Source organism: Pseudochaenichthys georgianus, chromosome 5 (assembly GCF_902827115.2).
Source record: "Pseudochaenichthys georgianus chromosome 5, fPseGeo1.2, whole genome shotgun sequence".
NCBI classification, from domain to species: domain Eukaryota; kingdom Metazoa; phylum Chordata; class Actinopteri; order Perciformes; family Channichthyidae; genus Pseudochaenichthys; species Pseudochaenichthys georgianus.
The window spans coordinates 8,672,532-8,683,038 of record NC_047507.1 but is presented as its reverse complement, the minus strand read 5'-3'; the positions used below and the strand labels follow the sequence as shown (position 1 = coordinate 8,683,038).

Sequence of the window (10,507 nt, the reverse complement as noted above, 5' to 3'; positions counted from 1 at the left end):
ATCTCAAAACTTGAATAGGTTCACTTGTATTACTAATGTGTGCTTTTTCTCTGTATTTAACATGTTAGCTTACTCTTGTATTGTCTGCCTTATGTACCTCCTATGACACTTTAGCTGTAACACCCTGCTGAGGGACTAACAAAGGAATTCTGATTCTGATGTGAAATTTGCCTGAAAAGCTGCAAACCAGAGGACATTTGAAGTGGAATAATGCCTGTGATGTGCCTATATAATTTCAGTTTTGTCTTAAGGTCACCTCTTCATACTTCCATGAAGGTCACTTGTTGTCAGTGCTCATTTCTTGCACTAGGTGATATTCGGGGGGAAAGACAGAGTATGTTCTGAACTATGAATGTTTAACTATTTCATATATTTAACCTTCCCCTTATAGTACTTAGAAATACATAGATTGTATTAGCTCAATATGTGTTTGATATATATAGTTTTTACTATTTAGGATGTTTAAGCTTAAAAACAAATGATCTGTCCATATTGACACATGGAAACACATGTCTAGTAAGGCCTAGAAATCACACACTAAACTTGCTAAGTAAAGATAAAGAAACAGAAACTTTGTAAGAAACAGATTTGTATTCCAGTTCACACATCATTATCTGTATCTGATGATAACCACTTCAGTGGGTACTGCTACAAAAAAACAGTTTTGGAATAAATAAATATTCAAAATATTGGAAACCAGAACATGTACAGATTCATATTTGCCAAAGTGACTTATTCTCGTCTCTTTGTTTGCATGTTTGTAGTGCAGATAGCACATGAATGCAGAGATCCCCAACGTCTGCAGACAATGTATCACCAAAAGATGACAAGGTATGAAGTATGATTTTGGCTTTACAGTGCAAGACATAAAGTCAATAAGTACATTAAAACAATGAAATTAGATAAACTCATTTACAACGTGAACGATTACATGGTAAACTGTTCTAGTTTTTAGGCCGTTTTTAAATATTCAGCATCAAGCCACAGTTGGCCAAGAAACCAGAATGACATCAACTGGCTGTGGAAGTGCTTGAATTCATCCTATGAGGTAAAGCTTAGTCTGAACAACATGGTCTGAGGTGTGGTGACATCAGCTACTGCCAGCTCCTGTCCGTCACTCAGCCCCAGATCTGGAAAAAACATGTTCAAATAAACAGTGAGTCAGCATATTCACAGTCTTCAGTTCCTAGGAAACATATTCAGTAAACAAAACATCTCACCCTTGAGGGTTTTGGATAGATTTGGCCGCGTCCTCTGTTCGATTGAAGCGACAGACTGTAAAACAAAACACAAATTAGGCTTAAACCAACATTTGCATAATAATAATAATAATAGATTTAATTTGTTAGCGCTTTTACAGGTGCTCAAAGAAGCTTTACATATATAGTGAAGATAAAATAAAAATAAAGGAACAACAAATAAATATATAGTTAAAGTTAAAGTCAAATAATACAAAAACAATCACACATTAAAAGCCAGATTGAAGAGGTGAGTTTTTGTGAGTCTTTTGAAGGTGGTGAGGTCGGTGCAGTCTCTGATGGGTTGACCTAATTGACCTAATTGAGCCAGGAGGCATTAGACTCAAATACACTGCAAACACAAAACAGTGTAATTAATTAATTACCTGTAAATATAATGTTTTGTTCTTTCCTTCCACTGTTGCGGTTATAGCAGGGGATTTCATTTGTCTGAAATACATATATTGTTGTTAAAGACAATGTCGAATGACCCAATAAGCAAATATAACCGTAAGCAGAACTTAATTTAGGATGGTACAGGGCAGTAATAAAACACAATAAGGCAACGTCACTTACAGGGAGGCACTTTCAGTCAGGAAGTCCAACAACTCCTGGAGTTTTGAAGTTGGAGAAAAGTGCAAGTCCAGAGGTACTTGGCTGCAGGCTGAACAGTCTTCCTGAATCAGAAGAAGAACATAAACGTGTGTGTTACAAAAAGAGGAGACTTTATAATTGGAGCAAACTTGAGCTGGCAGGTGAAACTCAAGGACCAACCTTTCGTTCTGCTTCAAACGTGTAGGTGTATAGGCCGTCAACATCATTGAAGACCATGTAGTTATTGAGAGGTATATAGGCACTGCAGACGCGCAAGATAATATCATGAGGAAAAGTCGTGGGTTGTTTGTACAGGTCTTTACTGTGTGCATGTGTGTGCAAGCAGAACCTGCAAACTCACCTTGTTGCTAATTTGAAAACCTCAGTTGCGCAAGCAGCTGGTAAAAACAAGTCAGGGAAATAAAACAGTTATGTCCGGGTACACAGTTTATTCAGTACAGTTTGAAAATAATTGATATTTTATACGACAGGGCTTACTTTCAGCTCTCTACTGACATGCCTTCACTTTGATTATGTCTCGCTACTTACCAGCTATGACAGCATTTGTAGACGCTACAGCTGGAATTATCCTCTTCACAACCCCTGCAACATTTAATAAGGACATTGAAAATATGTCGTACTTACTGCTAAAAATAGACAGTAAAAAACACATTTAAAACATGCAATGTGTCTTATCTTTAAAAGAGAGGACATTGTGTTTTACAGACACAAACTAATGTATCAAACTCCCAAAAATAATTGAGCTGTGTTATATTATATTTACTTTGGTACTTTGTCTCCCAGCTGCGAGACAAAGCAACATGTTCTGGTGGTGACAGACAGAGGAGCCCTGAGTGCTTACCCTGTGTTAGTCTGTATGTGACTCCAGTGATTTTGAACTCTGCTGCCCTCTCCAGGGATCTCTGGTACACCCACTGGATGTGCTCTGGGTCATCCCCATCCAGGACCACACCATCTAATCCACACACACATATAAAGAAGAACTTGAGTTAACCTTGTTTGTAAAGGTCCTGGGGTCATGGGGCTACTTAATGATCGTTGTTCAAATAAAAAAACAGAATTCAACCGAAATAACAACTGTGGTGTGATTCTTACCTCCAAAGGGAGTCTCTTTGGGCCACTGCAGCATGCGGACATACTCCACACAATGTTCTGGCAGACGAGGCATGGAGGCGATTGTGCACATGGGGAAGTTGATCTACAAAGACAAGTCCATTTTAGCAACAAACTGGAGATGAACTGCTTCTGTAAGACTAAGTTGTGGTTGTTTTTGTAAATGCTACCTCACCTGAGGAGGGTAAAGTTCAAGGGTACAGTCGATGCAGGCGGTCATGCCCGGGAGAATGACTCTGGCGTTTCCTTTAAAGCCTTCAGTCCCACCATCAATGAGAGGAATGATGGAGCTTGGGTCTAAGACGCCATCATCGTACGCCAGCAAAGACAGCTGCAGAAAGAGACACGGAGAGATTTATTTCAGAACGTCGTACATCGTTACAGTTGTAAATGTAAGCATTGAAGATAAGAGTAGAGAATAAAAAGGACTGTGACAAAGATTGCAGTGAAGAGGGAGAACTCACCAGCATACCATTCATCCACCTCCTGGCAAGTATAGAGTCCAGGCCACAGACAATTATATGGAATTCTAGATGGTAACAGGAATATGAATAAATACATTTGAACACATATATTGACAAAATGTCAGGATGCACAAAGTTAAAGCATTGTATGCACTATAGCGATAGACAAATATAACAGTGTCATTAAAATCTTATCAGTGACTATGTGAGACGTACTGAGGAGAAGTTCAGAAAAACAAGCAAGTTGCTAATCTTGTAAACAGCTGAAATGTGTTTCCCTTGGTTACTGGTGGTTTGTTTTCAGCAGAAAGTGAATGTGAGTTTATCAGACATCAAACAAAATATTAAACTGCCTACATTGTTACACCCCTTCCACCCAGACATTAGGAAAGGTGGGTCTGAATAGTCTATAGATACTTACGTCTGTAGAAGGTTTCGTCTAAGTCTTGGATTTTCTTAAAATGTCTGCACAAGAATTAAGGAGAATCTATGTTTGGACATAATGGTCCACTCATTTCCCGATGTAACAAGCAGGGTTCATACACTTTTTCACCAATGATTTTCAATGACTTCTCCATGACCTTTACCTAATGTTCCATGACCAAAAAAATAACTCTTTCTCAGCGTACCACTGAAAATGGTTTATTTTAACATGGAACAGGAACATAAGGTCTGCATATGAAGCATGTTGTGCCTCTAAAACAAATCAAATAGGCTTACTAGCTTCTACACGCTAAAGCAACTCAAATCTCAGTTAAATGCCATTTTACGTTTCATTACTATACAGTATTTATTATCATTATAGTATTACTATTTCGGCGATTAGATAAAATATAAATTATATTTGATGCAACTTTAGTTACATTTCCATGACTTTGGGACAAATATTGTTTTCCATAACTTTTCCAGGGCCTGGAATTTGTATTTTGAATTTCCATGACTTTTCTAGGTTTTTAATGACCGTAAGAACCCTGAACAAGGATGTTTCTATTCTACATTCTTAAATTGAGTTTTCCGACATGGCGATGAGCTGCACGCACCATTTTACACACATTTGACCACATGGATTGTGATTTGGGTTTTTAAACAATTGCATTAATATCAAGCATCTTACATGTTGCAATAGTTACATTAAAAGGATACGGGACTACACAGCATCCAGGTATGCGGCTGTTGATGAAATCAGCTGCAACGTCCGCCTTGGGCCGACCTATATCTTTTGGCCTGGTCAACACAACGCACACACGTTAAAATAACATATCTGATTGCTTCACAGATAACATTAAAGAAAAAAACAGGCTCAAAGTTTACATAGATTTGTTTTACATAACTGACCTGAAGAGGAACTGTCGATTCAAGTTGGACACATCAATGGTGTCCATGTCGACAACATGAATGTTGCGAAATCCGGATAAAGCCTGAGCCACAACATGAGTAATAACAAAGAACAAAGTGTTAGTCATTCATTAAAGTACAAATTAGACCTTCTTGAAAAAAGTAAGTATAAAAAGGTGATCATACCAGATCTTTCAGCAGCTCACATCCCAGTCCACCTGCACCAATGACCAGGATTTTGCATGTTTCTAACAAAAACTGCATCGACTGTTGCGAGAGGCGATAAATAAATGATAGATTAGAGCCATGCTTGATAGCACAGATCAAATACAACAAAAACACTTGCATGTAACTCTTACCTCTGTGCTGGGTTCAAAGTCAGGATGTGTGAAGGGCCCCGATCTTTCCAGAAACTTTTTGACGTGGTTCCACCGCCCTTCCCACTCACAGGAGCGTCCGCTGCCTCCATCCACCACCATCCTGTAGAAACAATATGCACATTTAGGATGCATCTTCAGCAGTATTTAATGATAGATGACATACTACACTTTGTATGATAAGTCTACTGAGATAGATAGATGGATAGATAGGTAGATAGATGGATAGACAGTCTATTTATCCCAATAAATGATTTCATGATCATGCGACAACAAGAAATCAACCAATTACTAAATTGTTGTGACTGAATTTCACATAGTAAAGGTGCTATGTGCCGTTCACAGCAGACCATGCAATAACTGCCGACATGCAATAGACTATATATTGAGTGATATATTAGCAATGGCTAATGTGTTGGTGTTTCCCATACGTCTGTGTCTGCTCTCACATGTGTATTGTTTGTTTTTTAACCATCCCATGAATATATGTCCTAGAAAAACTGAGTATTACTGACATGTGGGCGTTTCTCTCCCTTGTCTCACTCACGCTAAGCAGCTAGGCTAGGTGAATAGCTAGCATGTCAACAGTGAGAAGGGACAGTAAACACCTCTTACTTTGCATAGAGGGGCAATATACCATCATTAACTTTACGGTATATACGTGTTAGCTACTCACAAACAACCAATCAGTAATGTTTTCCCTAATTTAGAGTCAGCATATTCTGTTTAAAACCACTATGAGATTAGCTTCTTCGGCTAATGTTAACCTTCCTCCTGGCTGGTAACCTCAAACCTTCTACCATTTCATCACTAACTTCTCAGTCAGCTCCACTACTCTGCTTCTTTTCTTCTCCCTAAAAAGAGAGAATAAAAGAAGGTTCATTCATGCTGTGCTTTCGTAGGTTAATGAGATTTGAAAGCATCTTTCGGGCAGTTAATGACTGTGTTTCTTGCTCGTTTCTTCGGCAGCTACTTACGGCTCATCCGTGTCCGCCATGTTTGTCTATATGAATGCCTTCAAGGGCCGAATTAAATCGTAGTAAACACAGTATTTCCTTACTAAAATTATAAAAGATTCACAAATACAAATTAAGATTTAGCGGTTGTTTTCATTTGAGACCACCATAGTTATTATGTCGTGCAGCCAGGCCTCAAATAAGATAAAGGCGCATATAAGATAGCTTTGATATAGTGTATTTCATTTCCCCGATAATTTTGAAGGCAGCATTGTCCAAAATCAACTATTAAATCTGCACACACAGCACAGATCCAACAGGCGGCAGCATTTACCCTTCATTGTGTGTGTTTGTGCATTACATCAGTGCACACCTACTGTACTGTAGCTGATAGAAAACGTAATTTCTGTCAGAAATGTGAATTGTTACAAACTATATTAAGCACAGATGTCCACATTTTGGAACTTTTTCATACAATAAGAGTTTGTAGCAATGTAGCTTATGGGTGCGGTGGGTTTAAATATGGCAAAGCCAGTTAAATAATTGACTTGACTAGTAATTACTTGATAATTGCTCTTCTCTGTAAGGTTCAGTTCAGCCCTATAACTTTCAGCAATTATCTATAAAACCAGCTAACAGCCAAGGAGGGACAGGGGGAGATAAATGGCTAATTTTAATTAAACAAACCTGTTTTAAGATCAGAAATTAACTAACTAATTTCCTGGATGCGAAGTATGCCTAATGAATAGATCCTTCACTGTTTTTTACAGCACTTCTTCTTTTGTAATAATTATGCCATGGACTTGAAACACATATCTGAACATAGGAACTGTTTAAAAGAATAAAAATGTACTTTCACAGATGTATTGCTTTGAGATGCTTTCATTGTGAATTGTGGCGCAAAGCATAAATAAGACATGAAATTGAGGTCTGTTATTCAGTTTAACGACGGTACTATGAGGGCATCTCACTGTGTCCACATTGCGCTAATAAATCGAAGTGCTTAATCTCTAATTGAAGAATGATTAATAAACCTTGGATGGGCTTCTTTGCATTTTAAAAGACGTGCCTGTAGGCGCAATTAATCCATCTACCTGCAACTGCTCTATTAGTGAATGTAGTGAATACCTTTTGCAGAGGTCACCAAAGATGTACCTAATGTATGCATGCACCATAGACTGTATTATGGTATGCAGTGATAGCCTGGTGCATAGAGATATACTGTGTAGAGAGCATACACAGCAGGACATGGAGTTTTTTTTATTTCTCAGAGTTTTGAATATTTGAATGGTTTGATAGAGCATCGCCTTTTTTTCCTGATTTTTAATGAGATGTTCCGAATGACAGCCTCCGAAAACTGATAACTAAAAATAACTGCTGTGGCCATGCCCTTCATAGCTGACTGGCTACCATCTCAGCCCTCCTCTCTTTCTCTTTCGTTCTGTCTGTCTTGTCCTCTTTCATTTAACCTCAGCTATGCTCTCATGTTAGACAGAAGGGAAAAGTGATGAAATCTCACCCCCCCCATTACAAATATGGAAGCCCGCAAGAAACGTTTATGTTATAAACTAGGACTGTTGCAGTGGGAGTATTGCCCATGGGCACTCTAGTAGGCATGATTGTGGCCAGATCTTCAGGTTGCATGCTTTATTGCTTTTGCCTCCAGCCCTATTTTGACAATCTTTAAAGCACCATGTGTCATTGAATGCAGACTGGATTTAAAGTCGAGCAACAGGGGACCAAAAGTCAAAACATCTTCCCGTGGTGACACATTTTTATAGATTTCAATTGAAATGCCATCTGTCATTCCCTCACCTTAAGCAGGGACACTCTGAATGTCAACACGGCGTCTTTGAGGTGACCCGGCTCTTTGCCATCCATCACTGCAACTACAGTCAGCGTGCAGAGATTGAAGAGTCCAGAGGTAAATTAGACCATTACTTGAAATGCTCAATCGCAGCAGGCCATCAGTCTTATGACACCTTGCTGGGAAGAAGAACCTCAGATGATGTTTTCCTCGTCTCACTCTCCAGTTCTTCAGAAAACCTTTGCATCGACATGGGAATCCTGTTTTGTCAGCTTTATGGCACCATATATCTCCACATCCATTTTCCATTTGATGGCTTTCTGTCAGGACGTCCAAAGTGGTGTTGATTGTGCTAATGATAATGTGTCACAGCGATGTGTCCCACGTTAGGCCCAGAGCAGGCTGCCAGCCAGAAGCCAAGGAGACGCTACAGGCCAGTGTTGTGTTGTGCTGGAGTAAGTGATTGATGACTCTCTCTGTTGTAGTGCTTTGATTAAGACTCCAGTGATTTATCGCCACTGCTCACAACGCAATTAGACTTCATATATACACTCCACAAAACAGTGTTGTCTTGCTATATGATCCCACTTCGTGTGTGCACGCACTTGTGTGTTATCTGTTATCTTGTGTGCATATAAATGCTTCCCAAGTGTGTCTGATGAGATTCCCAGGAAGAAAAAACAGACTCCCCTCAGCTCTCAATTTTGTGTTAAAATAAAAAAGGATTTGCACGTAAGGTATTTATTCAAATATATGATATGTGATGGATGTGTTTACCTTAAACTGAAATTGCATGGGATGTAATCACTTTAATATGCAAATAAGCTCGATGAATAGATTGTATTTTCATTTTGAAAATGCAACCATGCAGTGTGTCATGGTTGAAAACCAGTGGTCTCCAAACTTCTACTGAACAAGAGGCAATTTTAAGACAAAAACAACCACTGATACTGTTTGTTTTCATCTTTGCAATGCATACACATTATTTGTTTTAATCGTGTATGGCTGCAACTATGACTAACCCTTTAGGTTCCACTGCCAGTGTCACCATCATAACATGCCCAAAAAGTGAAGAGGCTGCACCCTTTGGGTTGTTGCAACGTCACCAAGGTGTTCGACAACAAAATTCATAGCGCGAGGGGTGTGGCGTCATTGCTGGTTTGCACTTTGTTCTTCCTGTTTTTTGATGGGCTGAACCACACAGACGATTTGTGCTCGGCACTTCCTGCCTGCAGGGGCGGAGGACTCGCCATGACCTTGCTGCACAAATTGTTTCTAAGGAAAAGTTGAAGATTTGAATAGAAAAGTGTTGATAACGTGATGACTTTCAAGCTAAGAATTATGATGATGTCAGTGTGAACAGTGTATTAAATGCAGCTACTGAGGGTTAAATCTGACCCTAACCTACAGTTATACACAGACAATCAGAATGAAAAATGCACAAAACATTTGTACTGACTGGTGTATGTCAAGTCCTGATATCTGGTACTTTTGTACTCAGTTTCTGCGGTGAGACAGAAAGATAGACATGGATGCATGTAGGGGAAAAAGTGTAAGAAAAAAAGCAATACACTCCAGTCACATCCTCTCATTTTACTGTAGGTCAACTTTGCAAATTCAAATTATGCCATAGACCTTTGTGTGTAGCATAATCGTCTGCTAGTACTGCATTTCTGTTGTGCAGCCCTTTGTTGCAGGATAACAAGAAATGATCCTTGAATTGTTCAATCCTTGAGCAAAAGCTGGTGGTCTGGTTTAATTTCCATCATCTTTGTCGAAATTAAGGTAATTTTGTTGCATTTTTGGAATTGTGCTTATTTGCTTTCTTGCTAGAATTACTTTGAAAAGGTTTCTTCTCTAATGTCTACCGGGAATATGAAGCTACAGCCAGTCGGTAAGTAGCCTTTCTTTGCACAAATACTGGAAGCATTGGGAATCCCAATCTATCAAACAAGATTCAATATCTCTTTAGGTTGTGGTTGGCAGATATTTGTACCTTTAGACAAAGTCAGGTTAGCTTATTCCTGGTTTCCAGTCTTTGTGCTAAGCTACGTAAGCTAACTCGCTAGCACCAGCTACAAGGGACAGTCATTTCCTCCTCTGACCCTAATTCATGATGTTACATTTCATTACAAAATGATCCAGATCCAGATTGTCGGTATAGTCTCATAAAGTGGAGAGATGATAGTACTGATGTGTTTTTAGCGCGTGTGTTTCAGACTTCTTTACATAGTGCTCATCCTCACAAGACAAACATTTGCACAAACCCATGTCTCCCCTTGTAGTGATTGTATCAGCGTAGTGTTAATATCAACCATGATACATTTCTCTTATCAGATCTTTCATCTTTGGGAGAGGCTCGCTCTCTGTGTCTTTTAAGGACAGCAGAGGAATTACTTGCAGGAGAATCATAAGACAGTGGAACGGAAATTTCCCTTTGGCTATTTCAACAGCGTTTATTCCGGCTTTCGCTTCCTATTTCCTGTCCTCCTCAGCATGCTTCCTGCTCTGCCATTCCTACTGTTCCTCCATCACTATTGTCCCTTCCTTGCTAAAAAGGGACATTGTGTGGTGTAAAGACAACATCCAGTCTGTCAGCAGT

General features: G+C 39.2%; 1 protein-coding gene across 4 annotated transcripts; it reads right to left on the bottom strand.

Moving 5' to 3' along the window:
• Positions 1–678: 678 nt before the first annotated feature.
• uba3 (ubiquitin-like modifier activating enzyme 3) lies at positions 679–6,155 on the bottom strand. 4 transcript variants are annotated; one of them, XM_034082960.1, is made up of 18 exons: positions 6,120–6,155; positions 5,958–5,996; positions 5,125–5,245; positions 4,952–5,032; positions 4,766–4,848; positions 4,574–4,654; positions 3,852–3,895; positions 3,431–3,495; positions 3,142–3,297; positions 2,949–3,051; positions 2,695–2,808; positions 2,382–2,435; positions 2,194–2,230; positions 2,013–2,094; positions 1,815–1,915; positions 1,625–1,688; positions 1,221–1,275; positions 679–1,130 (listed from the first exon to the last, which is right to left on the bottom strand). In XM_034082960.1, the coding sequence occupies exons 1-18, from the start codon at positions 6,137–6,139 to the stop codon at positions 1,042–1,044; spliced, it is 1,389 nt and encodes a 462-aa protein (XP_033938851.1). In that variant the 5' UTR covers positions 6,140–6,155; the 3' UTR covers positions 679–1,041. The 4 variants fall into 4 exon arrangements, with proteins under 4 accessions (XP_033938851.1, XP_033938853.1, XP_033938850.1 ...); XM_034082962.1 differs by lacking the exon at positions 5,958–5,996 and having other exon boundaries at positions 6,120–6,139; XM_034082959.2 differs by lacking the exon at positions 6,120–6,155 and having other exon boundaries at positions 5,958–6,092.
• Between the last annotated feature and the right edge of the window lie 4,352 nt (positions 6,156–10,507).